The sequence below is a fragment of the Xiphophorus maculatus genome, chromosome 4 (genome assembly GCF_002775205.1).
Source record: "Xiphophorus maculatus strain JP 163 A chromosome 4, X_maculatus-5.0-male, whole genome shotgun sequence".
NCBI lineage: Eukaryota > Metazoa > Chordata > Actinopteri > Cyprinodontiformes > Poeciliidae > Xiphophorus > Xiphophorus maculatus.
In genome coordinates this window covers 20292609-20310625 of record NC_036446.1, presented here as the reverse complement: position 1 = coordinate 20310625, position 18017 = coordinate 20292609, and the positions used below count along the sequence as shown (strand labels likewise).

General features: G+C 43.5%; 1 protein-coding gene across 9 annotated transcripts; it reads right to left on the bottom strand.

Annotated features, from left to right (window-relative positions):
* Positions 1-77: 77 nt before the first annotated feature.
* On the bottom strand, positions 78-14380 carry bdnf (brain derived neurotrophic factor). Of its 9 annotated transcripts, none has more exons than XM_023331779.1 (4): positions 14167-14379; positions 12549-12667; positions 12171-12328; positions 78-1128 (listed from the first exon to the last, which is right to left on the bottom strand). In XM_023331779.1, the coding sequence occupies exon 4, from the start codon at positions 1105-1107 to the stop codon at positions 298-300; it is 810 nt and encodes a 269-aa protein (XP_023187547.1). In that variant the 5' UTR covers positions 1108-1128; positions 12171-12328; positions 12549-12667; positions 14167-14379; the 3' UTR covers positions 78-297. The 9 variants fall into 9 exon arrangements, with proteins under 9 accessions (XP_023187547.1, XP_023187546.1, XP_023187545.1 ...); XM_023331778.1 differs by lacking the exon at positions 14167-14379 and adding an exon at positions 13429-13996; XM_023331777.1 differs by lacking the exon at positions 14167-14379 and having other exon boundaries at positions 12549-12902.
* Between the last annotated feature and the right edge of the window lie 3637 nt (positions 14381-18017).

Sequence of the window (18017 nt, the reverse complement as noted above, 5' to 3'; positions counted from 1 at the left end):
ATTTTCTAATTCTTGGCAACGTAAACAGATCACAATGTCTCCTTTAATGTGATATAGTAATTTAAACTGGGCGCAAATGACTGATCAGATTTTTTTTAATTGTTTACAAGGTCATGAATATGTTCAATAAATAGACTGTAGTATCACTTTACTGTATAAACTTCATCTTTTTTTACATGCAGTCCATAAAATTTTCATTTGACGGAATAATTTACCCTGTTATGTATATATACAAATAGATATTTTCTCTTTATTCTCTTTTTTAAACTCTTCAATAAAATCTATACATTTTATACACTATCTCCCTCTTTTAATGGTCAATGTGCATACACATGAAGTGTCTATCCTTATAAACCGCCAGCCAATCTTCTTTTTGCTATCCATGGTGAGCGCTCGCACGTAGGACTGGGTTGTCCTGCATTGGGATGTATAATGCCGCTTGTCTATTCCTCTGCAGCCGTCCTTTGTGTACCCCATGGGGTTGCATTTGGTCTCATAAAAGTATTGCTTCAGTTGGCCATTGGGGACAGGGACCTTCTCCATGACGGTTACTGTCTGCCCAGACATGTCTATCGCCGTCTTTTTATCCACAGCTGTCACCCACTGGCTAATACTGTCACACACACTGAGCTCTCCACGCCGCGAGGGGTCGGAGTGCCGCCGCACCCTCATGGACATGTTCGCAGCATCCAGATAGTTTTTGTATTCCTCCAGGAGAAAGAGCAACGGCGGCTCCAAAGGCACTTGGTTGCTGATCATCACCCGCGAGTTGTACAGATCGACATCATTGGCCTCTGCGGTGGCCACGGGCGACGGGCCCCCACCTCCCTGACTCTTGTCGGCCCCCTGTCCCAGCTGCACCGCCTCACCCTCCACTTCCAGCAGCTCCTCTATCACCTGCTCGAATGTGTCTGTGAGCGAGGGGAGCTCCTCGCGCTGGCCCGGCCCGCCGCCACTCTGTGGAGTCCCATGGCCTCGGGGGGCCGTCGCAGCAGCGCCCAGGTAGCCTTCCGTCCAATGGCCCCGCATGCCCGGGGCGTCTCTCAGGGGCGCAGCTCTCATGCAACTGAAGTATGAAATAACCATAGTAAGGAACAGGATGGTCATCACTCTTCTAACCTGGTGGAACTGGAGGGAGAACAGAAAGAGGGAAGAGAACAAGGTGGTTAGTGAAAGAGTATTTCTACCAAAGCTAGCCCCTTCTTGATCATTAATGCATCACGTAATCCTTTTTTAACACCCACAACTCTTTGTTTGGGTGCCAAAAACAGGGAGCTTTAGAAATACCACAACATGTTTTTATCAAACTGATAATGGCACCATGTCATCAGTGCTTTCAAACTGTTTGCAAACTGTAAATCTATGTGAGGTCTGGCTTAGATTTCAATTTGTTGGCAGCAAACGCACCAAAGCTGTGCTGCGCATCAGAGAGATGAGAGCGAGAGAGAGAGACTGCTTATTACTAAAGATAAGAGTGCACAAATAGATGCTTGAAACATCCTAACAGGCTTGCTATTATTTATGAAGGGGTGTGTTACAGGGTACAGTGAGGAATGTGCAGGCATGTGTGGTTTTATAATGGCCTCAGCTATCATTCACCCTTCCTGCATCGGTAACTGTCTTGTTTTAAAAGCTCACACTGTGTGTATCTTTTTTAGCCTCGTTCTGGTAGTTGGAGTGGTTGTTTAAAGCCCAACAAACAAGAATTCCCCAGCATCAACATCTCAGGAACCTCTCACATGTCCAGCATCTACTGACAGACTGAGAAGAGCGGCAAATATTGTGTTTATTTCAGCTTTGGCAAACATTGCCGCTGCACTGCTACACTGTTTGCACTACAAACTGGTCTACACAGCAAGACCAGTCTGACACCAAACCTTGTGGCCATGAATGAGGAACTTGAGGTCTGTTTTTAAGAGGCCTGGATCCAACAGAGACAGATTCACATATAGCAGAGGTCTCAGACTCTAGGCTTCAAGGGATACTGTCCTGCAACTTCTGTTGCAATCCACCTGAACCAAATAATTAGGTCATTAGCAACCCTCCGCAGAACATGGCTGCTTACGGAAAGACCTGGGAGACATTGAAAAATTGCTGGAGACCAGCTCTGGAGGGCTGGAATTTGAGAGCCCTGCTGTATACCAACCTTCCCAAAGAGTCACAACGTAACCATTGTGCCACAACAGGGAGCCAGATGAAGAGAAAATGCTGAATACACATCCATAATTATTGAACTGCCTGAGAGGGTTTGCATCCCTTACCTCCAAGAAGCTCTAAGACTCACAGCGGATCAATGAGCTGGTGAACATCCGACAGCTGGAGACATTAAAGAAATCATAAAGATTTTTGAAAAAATAAAAAATCTAGATCTTTTTTCCACTGGGACTCATTTAAAAATAGCCTGGCTGATGCTTTGACTGCACTCCGCATGTCCCAAACCTGACACGGCCAAAACAAGGTGAGCAAGCACACTCCCTGTATCCACTAAGGATGGACACAAGACCTTTCCAGTAGGAAGAAGAAAAAACACATCCCAACCTTAAAAGCATTTGTTTCTTTCTTAATTGGTATCTGGGGCTGTGGCTGCAATTAACCGACACCACGGTGAGTGCCATAGAGATATCGCTGCTAAAAATAGACGTGCAGGGAGTCTCACAGTCTCTATTCAGAATATCACATCCTTCTTCTTAATGAGCCACTCATTCCCTGAGCTCAGTGACGTGCTCTTCCAGAGTGTATGAGTGTGTGAGATAGAGGGAGGGCATGGGGAGGGGCTGGCTTTTGTGGGTGTGTGTGTGTGTGTGTAAGGATGGGGTTTTTTTTTTTTTTATCTTCGCAACTAAAACAACAATGGGGGCAAAGGCCATGGATAAAGAGCTAATTATCAAATTATCACTGTGGATTGATAATAAGTCCCACTGGTCATTTAAGCCAATATTCCGGTTCACATGTCGAGGGTTTTCAGTGGAGATTTCCCAGCACAGAGAATCATGTAGGTTTACGGGATCGAGGCCAGTCACGAGCTTTATGTGTAGGATGCATTTAGGCTGATATTATTATCAGCATTGCGCTCGAGTGGTTCCACTTCCACATGAGGGGAAATGATGGCAGAAAGCAGGGGCTGATTACTGTCAGGCGTCAAACTTCATGCTGGAAATGGTGCAGACGAGGAGTGCTGCATCTTCCGTAAGAGACCACAGGGGTAATGTTGCAGTAGCAGGGGCGGGTGGGGTTGGGTAGGGTAGGGTGGGGGAGAGAGTGCCAGCGTCATTTCGCAGCATAACAACCGCGGATGACGTCTCTTCCAGGTCTCCATAGGGGAGAGAATGGAGGGGAGGAGGTTGCTGGGGGTAATGCCACTCAACAGTACGCAATTGCCTGCCTTTCCCCTGGGTATCCTCACACCGGGAACAACAGATGATTTTATTTCTATCTCTGTGATTTCCTGTTTCCATCAGGACAATCAATATGGCTTACGCTCTCAATCAACATCCTGTTAAAGCGTGATAAAGCCAATGAATCATTTAATTGCTGTGGGACCAGTGGAGAATCTGCACCTTGTATCTGCAAAAGAGGCTAAATGTGACAAATACAATAATTCAGTGTTAACACGATGAGGATGAGTAACACAGCTAGACGGGAATTAAAAACAGGGCCGTTAGATGGCAGCTCCCTGAGTAAAAAACACCCTCCTCCAACACAGACTGATTAAAACACCATTTTAAAATAAAAGTTCAGGTACGCACACAGTGCAGTGAAGTTTCACCTAAAGGCTCCGGCCATCTAAATATGAGTACTGAGCTAATAATTTAGAGCAAAGGGGAAATAAAGACAGACAATAACTGCTGTTTAAACACGCCTTTATCTATGACACCACACCCCAAACAATGGAAGCAGGTGAGTGTTTGGCTTTGACGTCTCCAGATGACCACCTGTTTATCCACTCAGAGAGAGATAGAGAGAGAGAACGCGACTGTATGGCAGGGATGTGTAACTTACCCTCGCCTTCATTCTCCGTGCCAGGTGGGGATTAAAGTGATAAATGCCTCCTTTGACAGTCGCTGAAAAGTTTCTCCAAAGCATGAAAGGACTAGTAAAGGCCAGTATTACTGCACATTCAGTAACGTTCCCTCGTGTCAGCACACTTTATGGCTTCACCCCTGCTAACTGCATGCAGGATACCTTAAAAGCCATTACAAAGCAACATAAACAGCAGCAGTGGAGATGAAAGGACGAAGTGTGCCCTGCGTATTTCAATAGAAATGTGTGCAGCGTTGACTCTTTGCCTCCCACCACACTTCCCTCATGGGCATACATCTTTCTTTAATTCCTCCAGAACTGTGGTGGGCAAAACTATTAATTCAGAAGCACATTTTTTTCATACTCAACATGCACAGCCCCATGGTTCCAAATCCTTCAAGTTTTCTGGAAGAAAACTGCAAATATTATCACCCAAGAAGCCCCTTATGTGCCACAATGCAGCACTTAAAAAGGCATTCAGACTTAATTGAGTTGTCTGCAGTAATGGCTGACACATGTGGAAGCTTGCTTTTCCTGAGCTCTGTTTTCAATCCAATGCAAGCTTTGGAGCACTTTTGGTAATAGATGAGCATTGCCATAGATCATACCTGCCTCCTGTCACAGAAACGGAGAGGAATCCAAACACACACTGAGTGATTTATGCTACCCAAATTATTCGCCTCCTCTACCCCACTCTTTTTATCCTCTGATTTTTAAGCTGACTCTCACATTAAGTGATTGATCCTAATGCACATAGCTTCCTGTGAAGATTTATGATAAACAACAACAACAAAAAAACAATCTATAATTCATTTTAACCCCTGGACAGTGAAACCCAACCACTGAGACAAGACCAAGAGGCCTTTAGATTGGAATGAAGATGGCTGCAATTCTCATATTCTTACACTAGATGGCGTGTGAGACCGTGAAATAATCAGCTCTTCAGCTCTTGCGCCTCATGTCTTACCTTCCCACAGATACAGATAGATAGATAGATAGATAGATAGATAGATAGATAGATAGATAGATAGATAGATAGATAGATAGATAGATAGATAGATAGATAGATAGATAGATAGATAGATAGATAGATAGATAGATAGATAGATAGATAGATAGATAGATAGATAGATAGATAGATAGATAGATAGATAGATAGATACTTTCAGCTTTATTCTTGCAGTCTCCAGTTGCAATTTATTTTTCCCGCTAAGCTGTCACCAACGTGGCCAGTTGTTTTCCAACACTTCTTTGGATCTCTTTGTTGTTTATGTCGTGAAGTTACTTAGTACCACCACACCACACTGAAGCCAACAGTTTAAGTTGGCCGCAGCAGGGCGTTTTGGGTCTCGGGTGTCCTATAAAGTCTTAATGAGTCCATCAACATTTTTTTATTTTTTTTCCCTCCCCTTCTTGTTTTCCCCTTTACAGAAACAACAACATAAGACCGCGGCAAATGATTCATTTCAGACCACGGCGGAGGAGGGTATTCATAATGAGCGGAAACAGATAAATACAGACTTTCTTGAGCTGTTTAAAAGTATTAAACCGCAGTAAAATGCGAAAACTTGGCGGGTTTCACGCACACGCAGTTTAGTACAATAGTCTGCTTTATTAATGGAATGAAATTGCTGGGCTTTTTTTTGCATGAGATTACATCTCCTGAGCCTGTGCTCTCCGCTGGAAACCCAATCAACATAATAAGTGCGTTTTTTATTAATGAACGGCAGGATAAGGTTACACATATCCCTTCTCGGGCCGCGGCGCTGTCTGTTCGCAGGATAACTGGACATGATCGAGCTACTTTTAGAGCCCCCCTCCCTTCCCCATCTCACCTCACATACACGCATATACTGTCTGCCCCCCTTTTTGTTTTTATCTCAGGAGGAATAAAACACATTGGAAGTGGTTCAAACTCATTCTGGTAAGGCAAAACAAAAAGAAAAAGAAAACAAAACCCTCAGCCTACCTTTTACTGCCCAGTCGTAAAACAGACCATTCAACAGGATTGTGGTGTCATCTGGGATGTTTTGGACAACTCCCTCAGTAAATTTACTTCAGAGGTGTTTTCCTCTCTGCAACTCTCCCGACAGGGGGGAAAAAAACGAGAGAAGAAGCTTCGGGATATCTCTTCAGCTTTGGAGCAAATAGATTAAATTATTGATGGTGGAAATTGCACGACTGAGGTAACGCACTCCCATGGCTGCGCGGCTCGTTCGCGGAGATCGTCTGAAAGTGAAGTCGTCGCATGCCGAAGACGCAGCAGAGGCAGCGGCGGCAGCTGCAGCAGCAACGGGGATGAGGAGACCTCTGGAGCTGAAATGAGGAGCCTCTTTGAAACTACTGTAACTTTACTACACAATGACGCTGCAACATGTGACCTGCCGCTGGCTGACTGGTCGCCGCAGAACTGCTGTCTAAACAGCCCACAGCCGAAGCTGTTAATGCGCTTCCAGCGTGCATTACGCGCTTTTGTTTGTCCTCAAACCGTGCAGCCTGCGTCCACGCCATAATGTCTGGGTAGATTACAAAGCAACACCGAAGCCTCTCCTCTTCCGTATTTTTTTTCTTGTTCGGTTTTTTTTAGGCAGTCTATGGAGGAGGCATAGTTTTCTGGGGGGTTTGCGTAACAGCGCGTCTCCACCAAAGTCGTGATACACTGCGTGCCATTTAAAGATGCCCTATTTGAGTAAAATTAGACATCCAGATGGTTAAAATAAGCATTTTATGTTGGCATCTGCACAAAGTGAGAGGACTGGGTGAAGAGTTAGACTATTTCTTAATGGTTTGGGACGTTTTTATGCCACCTTAACCAACGAACGTTTCTCAGAACTCTCAATAGTGTTCCCATTAGTCTTTCTCATTATCCTGCTACATTAAAATATGAAAACCACACAGTTAATTCGTCTTTTTTTGGTCTTTAGGAGAGCAATATCTCAAAGAAACTCTGGCTGGTGGTCTTCAGCAGCCAGAGTAGGTTATTCTAACCAAATGTAACCTAAACAAAGCTTCAGAACAGCTCTGGTTCCTTAATACTTTCCCACATATGAAACAGACTGGGAACAATTCACCTCCTTCATCAACTGGATTCACATGAAGATGTCAGTGGAGGCCCGGCCTTTCAATGGTGGTGATGAACACTTGGAAATTCCACCTCAGATGAACACGAGAGAGAGAGAGCATACTGGAGGGATAGGTAGTTATCCCCCTGGCTTGGCCCCAGTCTAGTGCAAAGATTAATTGTGATGTGTTTTGCTGTATTGCCATCTTCATTTTTCCCTGCATGGAGCTCTTGTTTGGCATGCGGCAGTATGGGAGTGGATGCTCACACCTGCCTAATGAGTCACTCCCACCTCCAACACACCCGGGGACATGCCAGGATAGATATAGCCCTCCCCGAAGGCACACAGGAGGTGAGGGCAAACTCTGGATGACAAAGAGTTGCATCAGCAATCACTGAGCGACATGACTCCAAAGAGGATTTTGCAGAAAAGAGAAAAATGCACTCCGCACAAGGGGGCTGTTCCAAACAAGTAATTCATAAATAAATCACTTGGCATCTCATTAGAGGAGCAAAAACAACAACATGGTCTCTGTTACATTTTTTTTGCAACTACAGCACTACTGAAGGTGGTTCATCATGAGAAGGTTCAGTCTGGGATTTCTGAATGAAAATAAGGAAACAATAAGCTTCTTTTTCACTGATCACATACAAATCTATAATAAGGAAACCAACTAGATTATTTTACTTGATATGAGATGTTGGACTTCTTGAGATACAGACTCTCTTAGCACTCCGTTTTTTGAATGACATCTTCTGTCTTTGAAGGTCTTAGGAGCTGGATTCTGACTTCATACGATGCAGAAAAAGAACCTATCACAAGAGCTGACAACGCCACACGCCTGTACAACCTTTCAAGGCTCCTCTTGCCAATGGCAGCTTGAAGCTGACAGGTCCACGCCACCAAAAGCTCCACTTAACAAGTAGAATTATGCCTCCTTGTGCAAGGGGGGAAAGAGCCGTGTTACACAGGCGAAATGACATTTTGTGAAATGTCATTTTCGCTCGGGATAAAGGGAGGCGGCGAGGGTATTTTGATCAAAGTGGAATTGCATTCCTGCTCAAGGAGCAAACACGTCAACTAGGGAAACATTTTGTAAGAGGCCGAGTGACGTGAAACGAGTTGAGAGCCGAAGCTGGAGAAGACTTTGAGGGAGCTTGACAAACCCAGTCAACTGGGTCCTTTAAACGGATGCTGAAGTCAGGAGCTAATGTCATCCCTCCTGTGATGACAATAACCTTTAATGTAATCATGAGGCAGCCACAGCAGACTAGTTTTCTAAGTCTCAGATATACCCCACCTCAGAAACACACACACACACCATCATGCAGGGGATACATTACTTCTATCCTGTTAAGTCCTGTCTGTCCCTTCTCTATGCCCAACAAGGGCATAGAGTTTTCATTTCTATGAATGAAAACTCACAAATCGTACCATACTAGTAACTTGGAAGTGTTGAAGTGTCTGTTATGAGCACAAATATGGTTTGTTATTCAAACCTGCTGGTAAATCAAGGATGTGTTGCAATTTGAACTTGTCTGCCTTGCTTCCTTTTTTAGGGTTTTAAATGAATCCGAATAAACTTTCATACATTTATGTTTTGCAGGAGTTGCTTGAATCCAGTGCTGCATGATCACCTGCTGGGAGACACACGTGAATGGTTTACTGGCATCATGCAGGTCTCTCTCTCTCCCTCCAACAAACCCCCCCCCCCTCTCTCTTTCTCCTTCTCTCTCACACACACCCACACACACACACGGGCATACACACCACATCGTGAATCCTTGTTGTCCCGCAGTATTCCGGAGCTAAATATCTTAACTATTACTCCACTGTGTATTAATAACTAATAGTGTATTTTAATTTTCTTTCTTTTATTTTTCTCGACGTGAAAGCCACAATCACGCCACTAAATGACGATAATTAAAGATGCAAAATAAGGTGCAGAGCTTTGCCTCCCTGCCAGAACTTGTTTGAGCAAGTCTGTTAATTGGACGGAGGTGCTGGTGATGATGAAGATGATGGTGCCGTGACTAAAGCAGAAGCACCGCGGTGGCGGCGCGGCGGCGCGGCGGGCGGTGCTGCCTACATTTCCATAACGATCAAGATGATTAATTTTAGCTCTAAATATATCGTGACGTCCGCTAAGCCGTGAGCTGAGATTTCCGCCCAAAATAATCAATATCCTATTTATTATTTGCATGAGACATCAGCCCGGATTAAAGGACTGGCATTTCATGAATGAAAACGTTGCGGCAACGTGGGCAGTCACGTTCCAAGTTCGATCAAAATGTGAGAATCACATCTAAATTGAAATCAACATTTTGCGGCGACTTGATCACAAAACAAGGCCCATATTTGCATTAACATAAAACAAAAAAATAAATAAATAAGATGGAAAAACATTACCTTAAAAAAAAGAATTTAACATAGGTATCAACATTTTTGTTTGCGCGCATTTCTATGTAGGCCTACCGAGAGTTTTTATTCTCTCTTTTTTAATTTTTTGCAATGAAACCTGCCATCAGGTTTGTTATTGACGCCCACCCCAACTCTGCAGAGCTGAGAGTGCACAGAGAGAGAGAGAGAGAGAGAGAGAGAGAGAGAGAGAGAGAGAGAGAGAGAGAGAGAGAGAGAGAGAGAGAGAGGGGAGATTCTCGGTAAAGATAACACACGCGGAGACGCACGCACACAGGCGCGAGCGCAAGCGGGAGCACGCCCGCACACAAGCGCACGCAGCCCCATTTATGGACTGATCCGCTGACGTACATTGCAGAAAAGTGCTATAAAAAAACCTTCATACATACAAAGTGTGTCGTGCCACCCCACAGACCCCTCCTTACCCGCCTCCGCTCATCCCTCCTCCTCCACCCAACACGCCCACGCCCACACCATAATCCCACGTCTCAGTTGAAATAGGAGGGGGGAGAAAAATTAAAATAAAAATACTGCTACATGACTGGGAAATATGTTGAGGAAATATTAGATTTAAAAACAAGGCCGAGAAACCCGATGCAATGTTAATATTAATAAAACGAGATGCACGGTGAATAAAAACAAAACAAAAAAAGGCCGAAGATTTATTTAAAGTGCCACAGTTTTTAAGACTTGATTTTGTTGTAATCCGATCTTGATTAAACGAGTGCCTTTATGAGTGTCGGGCAGCCTCGTAAGTAATATGATCTATTTTTGGTTTCCGTCTCTAAAAGGCGTCAGTGTGCAGAAACCGATCTGCTCGCGTTAATTGCATTGCTGGGTAAAAAAGAAATGGAAAGAAAAGGAAAGGAAAGAAAAAAAAATATACCGAAAACGCCGACGGAAAAGACCCACATTTTAAATGCAATTAGGAATTTACTGGACGCGGTCATATTTATATGAAGACGCATCCTGGAACGAGGAGTCTTGATTAAAACAGGACTACCGTAGGGCGTTAGAAGGAGATGATGGGGGCGTGGGGGCGGGTTCTCCTCCTCTTTCTGTTGTTTTTGCCATGCAATTGCTTCGTCTTGGATCATAAATCTTAAATCTTTGACCAAATGAAAAAAAGAAAGAAAGAAAGAAAAAAAAGATGACTGAGAAAGAGACAGGGAGCGAGAAAGAGGGAGAGATGTGAAGAGTGGTAGTGGAGGGAGGGGGGGGGGGGGGGGGGAATAGGCAATATCCACAGATTCTGTGCAAGACGATTTTTAAGGCTACAAGTCGTCCAAGAGGGAGAGAGAAAGAGGAAGGGGGGCTGGGAGGAGGAATAAAAGCCCCGAAGCTTTTTATTTGATTGTTTTTTAAAATGTGCATCTGATTTTTAATAGTCTTGCGAAGTGATTTTTAAAGGAAATAAAAGAGGAAACAAAAGGAAAAGAAAGAAAACGTCCGATTCCTGAACAATTCCACACCAAGCCGTCTTATCTCTCTGCATCACATTCAGCCATAACATCTGTCAGCGGATCCTCTCTGACCACGCCCATCTTTATTGTAATTTTCACACAGGCAAAGAAATATCAATAACAATAACGCGGCAATTTGCATCTGTGCAGTAAAAAGAGGGAAACCTCGCAGGTAGCGCTCGTTAAAGGCAACGGAGAGTAATTTAATCGTTCATTTCCCCTCATCATTTTATCTCTACATCTCTTCATTTTTCGCCCCCCCACCCCCACCCCCCAGCTTCTTTTAATTTTGCGTTTTTAATATCACTCATCGGAGCGAACAGCAGGTCGACACGGGGCTCTGTGCGGACAAAAGAGAGAGGGGGATAGGGTAGCAGGTGAAGTTGAAAAGCACCTTATGAATGAAACCGTGGAGCGGCCGTAGTAAAAACAGAAGTGATTTGATGGCGATGACGGGAGGGGGGGGGGCGATGGAGGGAAAGGAAGGGGGGGCGGGTGACTGGGGGGGTAAAGAGTAGGGCTATTTTTGGTTGATAACAAAATCCAGAGGGTTTGATATGAAGGCAAAACATGAATACGGCAGACCAAAACAACCAAAACATAAGCGCAGAAAGATGTTAGAATGATATGCACCTGCGTCTTGACTCCACTTCGTGCTGGAAGGATCACTGCGGCGTCTTAAATCCCATATTGGGAGCATGATTAGGCACAACGCAACGATTACGCAAATAATGTTGCAGCAGGCGGTGTTCGGGAACTCCAGAAACGCTCCGAAAAGCTCCCTTTCTGCACGAAAAGCAGTCCCAGTTTGAATACATGCACACCACCACCGTTTTTTTTTCTTTCTTTTCCTCCACCCCTGCAGGCACCGATCGTTTTTTTTTTGTTTGTTTGTTTTTTTTTTTTTAAAAAAAAAGAAATGTTCAATTGTAGAGAGAGGAATAAGAAGAGATGGTTAATTAATTAATTTGTTTGTTTATTTAGTCACCGGGATCGAGTCTTATTCCGGAGTTATTTCGGTCACTGAATGTCCACAATTACTAACACATCCAAGCCAATGCGAAAGGCTGCATGCTGTAGTTTCCTTTTTCTTTTCTTTTTTTCTTTTTTTAGCCGGAGTTTAATTTGACATGAAGCCCGCAAAGACGACAGAAATAATGAAAAAATAGATAAAGACTGACATGAAAACAATGGATTGTGCTCTTACCTTTACAAGGGGCTGACAACCACTATGTGCGTGGTTAGATCTCCGCGACCAAGACTTGCATGTCCCAAAGTTTAACGCAGTGTGGGGGGGCTTATAGGTACAGAGAATGTGCTGTGCAAAAGACTAGACGCCCCTAACATTTCAACTTTGACAGTGCGCTACAAAAAAAAAAAAAAAAAAAAAAAAAAAAATACAGTTATGATCTTTGTTGTTGTTGTTTTTATTTTAAATAGCAAGCGCTTCTTTCCTTTCTCCCTTGTTTTTCTATTTATTTATCTATTTATTTATTTATTTATTTATTTATTGTGCCTCTCTCTCTCTAAAATCCTGCTTATTTTCCCATTTAGAGACCAAAATGATCCTTGAGAATGAGCTTACCAAAAGTTGAAAAAACAATCCCAGGTTTGGCAAAGGGGGGTTGGGAAAAGAGAGAAAGAGAGTTGGCGTCCACTCGGCGTGTTAGTCCATGCACGACTCCGGTGCCTCTGTCCAACGTGCTGAAAGCATAACACAGCCAGGGTAACTATAAGGGGCCAAGAAAAGACCTATACTTTTGTTTTGAGCGCCCACTTTAAACCGCTTTTCTCTCTTTTTAAAAGAAGAAGAAGAAGAAGAAAACTATGCTGCTTCCCTTTGTCACGTGTATTTTCCCACCCCTTGCCAAACCAGTCCTGTTAATATTTGATCACACATTGGTCGGACATTTCCTTCCAGATTAGAGCACCTATCATGACAAACGCCGGTTCAGTTCAGCGCAAAAAAAAAAAAAAAAAAAAAAAAAAAAGCACCACTCTCAGCGCCAAATTACTGACACCAAGCCCCGATCGTTCCCTTCATCACCTTCTGGTATAAGACAAGTGTCACAGGTAAGTGGCACATGTTGCTTATTTATCTCGGCGCACTCAAAAAGAACATACGTGCATGCATTAAACATAAAGCCCCATCAGTGCCAACACGCAGCCGAGATCACATCCACACATTGCGCGCAGTCCCAATCTAACATTTCCTTACCCCTTTCTCACTGAACCGGCATATCCTGAGCAGAGAAATGCCACACAGTCTCAGTCACACAAGCTCTGTCAACACCAGCCTCAGCAGACATGGGTTCTCGGTGCTGAGTTTTGTCAAGTAGCCCCCGAGTCCAACCCTTCCAGCAATGCGCTGCCAGACTAAACACCAAGCACGACTATTTACTTATAATCATCCCCTGATCACCACCACCATCATCTGCTGCTGCTGTGTTTCCATTGATACTCACCATTTTTCCCCCTACGCTGTCCTGGAGATAGAAGTGTCTTAATATCCACTCACTCCAACAGATGCTGGAAGGTAATGTGTCTTGTTTGAAGTCATCATATGAGAACTTCTGCTGTGCTCAGTAGATCGCCCACCACTTCGCTGACTTATGAATCTAATAACCCTTTGCAATATCGGCGTGCTTAAACTCTCTGAGGCAACACCTTGGTGGCTCCACAGTTTAGACAAACAACAACAAGACGCCCGGCTTGTCAGAAAAGCTTGTAGAGATATACGTAACACCCTCGCCCGGACAACGCCATTAGGGGTCTTACGTGATTGAAATGAGCGACGGCGGCACAAGTTTTATGGGGGAGACTGTAGGGGATTCTTTTTTTTTTTTCTTCCCGGGCTGATCGCTCGACGAGTGCCTTTAAAGCTTTAAATCCGCACCGAGGAGCAGTGACGGACATAAAACTTCTGACTTATTCGCCTGTTTGTGTTATAGACTATATCTCCCAGTTTGGCGAAGGGCCACGGGCCTATTACGCACACGCAGTGGACATTTAGATCTTTTCCAGCACGGACAATGCGCAGCGGGGTGGACTTCGCAAAACAAACACACATTTATAGCGCCCCTATGTCTGCGTGTTAAGTTCTTGAGGAACTTGTTGCTGCTCAAAAACAAGTTCCCCTCTTCTCCCCCCCCCACCCCCCTCCACCTTTTACCACCCCACCTCTCTGCCTCTCAGATACTTACACTGACGATTACTGCGGGGAGTGTTGCGTATTTTTTCCCCTTTCCTGCGGACAAATATGAGAAAAATCCAAAAGTTAATCCACGTCCCTCAAGGGAAAAAAACCCCCCCACGACCCAGCAGAGAGGCGACCACTGCCTTTAAAAATCAGGGATGACACTTTTCGATCAGGAATATGTGGAAGTTCAAAGGCGAAATCTGTTTTCAGTAAAATTCCATCAGTTGCGCTGCCAACACTCAGCCATCTGATTGTTATGCAGTGACGAAGCGCTGTGCTTTGCAAGTGAAGCCCCAAATGTACTAAGTAACATGAGTAATAGGTGATATTTGCTTGACTCTTTGTCAGCATCCCAAACTTTGTGGAGTTTGTGCGTGTGTATGAAAAGTGTCATTCTTGCGATATAAATTACTCTTTGGTCACAGTTTATGGAAATCACGCAGCACTGAGTGGCGCGATGTGGGAACCTGCATGTGGGTGTTGCTTCTGCCAGGAGACAATGGCACCAAAATGGAAATCTTTGGACTTTCTCCCACGGATCATCAAAGAGCTCCAGGTAACCAGAAATCTCTCAGATGTGTCACACTGGCACCCACTTTTTTTTTTTCTAAAGGTGTAGACTGAGAAGTGTCAAGACCTAACTTTACATTATTATTTCACAGTACCTGACTTAACTTGTTTCCACCAGGTTGAGTGACAGAGCCCGCTATACTGCTAATGGCAAATGTAGGTGATTCTGAGCAAAAGCACACATTTGTTTCAATACATTTCTGCCTCAAAGACACAAGATGGCATAATCAGATAAAATTAGCACATTTGTGATCATCTTCCTATTATAGAATATGAAGATTTCTGTCCACCTTGCCTGCAACAAGTGCTGGGCATAAGAATGACACACAGCTTATTATCCTTGAAGTCACTCCTTGTAGGCTTTTCACACAGGGGGGCTGGTGGGGGACTACTCATTAAAAGGCAGAGACGTAAAATAAGAGAGAAGTAACACATTCCAGCTGAGTGTGGACTGCTTTCATCACCTCACACGATAAAATGATAAGGATGTATGTTTCTCGTCACCATCATCTCTGGCTCCTACCATCATCCTACTCTCAGGCCTTTTTGCTTTTTTTTTTCTGACGTGGTAACTTGACTTGCTCCTACTTGTGATGTTGTTAGCACTTCCTCTGCTCCCACAGCTTTTTCTTTTTTTTTTTTTTTGTAGCAGACTTTGTTACTGACTCATGCTCGTCTCTTCTGCACTATCCATGCCCTCCCCCGCACTCTTCACCATAATGATCATCTTATGGCCAAGCACGAGGTCACAGATCAATCACTTTATCCCCACGGCTGCATATGGCTTGTATGGCATTAGCCTCCAATGGGATGCCAAAATACTTTACCTTTTTTGTTTGCATGTTTGTTTTATCCCAGTTTCAGAACTTTTTTTTAAAAAAAATGTTTTGATGTAGAATATTTTGTCAGATAAATACAAAAGCCACTAACAATGTCTTGAAAAATTATTGGAACCTCTTGAATTTTTTCATATTTTTGCTCCAAATACAGTGTTCATGATCGGCCACCACCAAGTAACACAACATTGTGAAGTGGAAGCAACAAGCTACATCAAAAAAAAAAAAAAAAAAAAAAAAAATCAGAAAACTGTTTGTATATTTTTACTCTGATACCCCTAAATAAAATTCTGTGAAAATATTTGCTTTCACAAGTCACCGAAATAGGAAAGAGAGTTTCTATTTCCCATTAATCTAATCTCAGTAAAATAAAGCTATTCTGTGAAATTTGTGCAACAAAACTGAACTGGTATATGTACAAAATTATACTCCCTGGCAACCTGACAACATAATGCTGTGGGGACTTTTTTTTTTAGAAGGGACAGGGAAGCTGGTCAGAGATAGTGGGAATCTGGATGCAATAAAAAAAAAAAACGGTAATCCTGGAAAAATTAGCGTAGAGGCTGTAGAAACTTGAAACTGGGGTGGAGGTTCAGCTTCCAACAGAACAATGGCTGTAAGTATCCAGCCAGAGCTACAACAGAGGGGTTTAGATCAAAGCATATTCATGTGCATGAATGGTCCAATCAAAGTCCAGACCTAAGTCCAACGGACAATCTTCTACAACGCTTGAAATTACAGTTTACAGATACTTTCCATCCAATCTGACTGAGCTTGAGATTGGGGGTAAATTTTTGTTTCCATAGACAAAAAAAATGCCACAAGAGATTTGCAGCTGCAATTACAGCCAAAAATATATATATACATATATATATATATACTGTATATTAAAACAGAACTCTGACACATCAGATTTCTCATATTTTCATTTGTAAAAAAAATGTTCATGACCATGTATCATTTTCCTTTGTGTTAAAAATTATACCCCACTTTGTGTTGGCCTGGCACATAAAAACATCATATACAAAACACCCTAAAGTTTGTCTGAAACAGACTGGCGACCTGTCCAGGGTGAACCTCGCCTCTTGCCCGAAATGTTAGCTGGAGACACCAGCACCCCTCCTTACCCCTCTAAGGGACAAAGGTATACAGAAAATGGATGGATGGATGGACTAAAGTTTGTTGGACCATTAGTATTTTACAAGGCACTTTATCCAATTCTGACATGTAGGGCAGCAGAGAGAGAGAGAAAAAAAAAAACCCTTTCTTTGGTGACTCCACGACTTCTCTGTGATCCATGCTAACAATCCACACCTGAAAGCCTGAAAAAAAAAGTTCCTCTTGTCATGGAAGAAATATTGTACAGTCATTTTAACACAGCAGTCGTCATACATTCTCCCCATTAACATCTGCTAATCACATTTGGGCCCTGTCGGGTCTCTGGAATCATCATTAAAATGAACTAAAACTTTGAGTCTCTGTAAGTGCTGTCCTCCTCCTCGACATAATGACAACTATTAAGCATGAATGGATCCAGTCGGGGCCACGCGCATCATTACTCTGTCTTAATCTTTGCTCCATAAATATTGATAACATGTGCCCTCACGTCATCACTTACTAGTACCTGCTGTTATAAATAGCAGCAAGTTATCTCTTACTGTCAGTGTACCGTCCCCCCCATGTTACCTCTTGTATCTACAGGAAGTTGAGTGCTGGGACAAACAATGAGCAGACGGAAAAAACAACAAACTGTCCAACAGAAGTAAATCCAACGCCTCTTCTCTGTGTTATCTGATGGTCAAACAAGTTGGATTCAGGGGAAATCAGCTGCCGATTGTAAAAAAAAAGTTGTGATTTACTCACATGAATGCCCGATTTTGTTCAAAAATAGAAAAAAATAATGAGGCCTTCATTTCCGGATGGTCCTTGTCAAAGTAGCTTAGAGCAGTCACCCTGTTGACATTGTGCTTGTTGCCGTACATCTGTCATTCTGTGGAGCAGCTTCATAATATTTCTGTGGAGTGAGGAATTAATTATCAGGCTCGGCTGGTGACTCAGAGCTCAGGTCCTCAGAAAGTAATGCAGGCCGTAAATAATCGCCCCTCTGCCACCATACTTCACACTGATGGCGAGCGCTGCATTTGTGCTAATTTTGCTGTTCTATGTATAGTGTCACTGACAGTGTCAGGATGAATGATATTTGGGTTGCCCCAGTAGCTCAGCAGGCTGAAATTACACCAAAGGGTGCTGCTGTGACACTGATGGTTTCTATCTGTTTTTTTTTTCTTTTCTTCTTCTTTTTTGGACCGCGCCCAGAGTCATCCGTCCTCTCCGCACCATCTTGTACACATTAAATACCAGGTGACTGTATAAACTCTGTCTTTAGAGCCCCAGGGGCAGAAATCTGTAGCTCTGGGTGTGACATATGAGGGCATTGATCTCCTAGCTC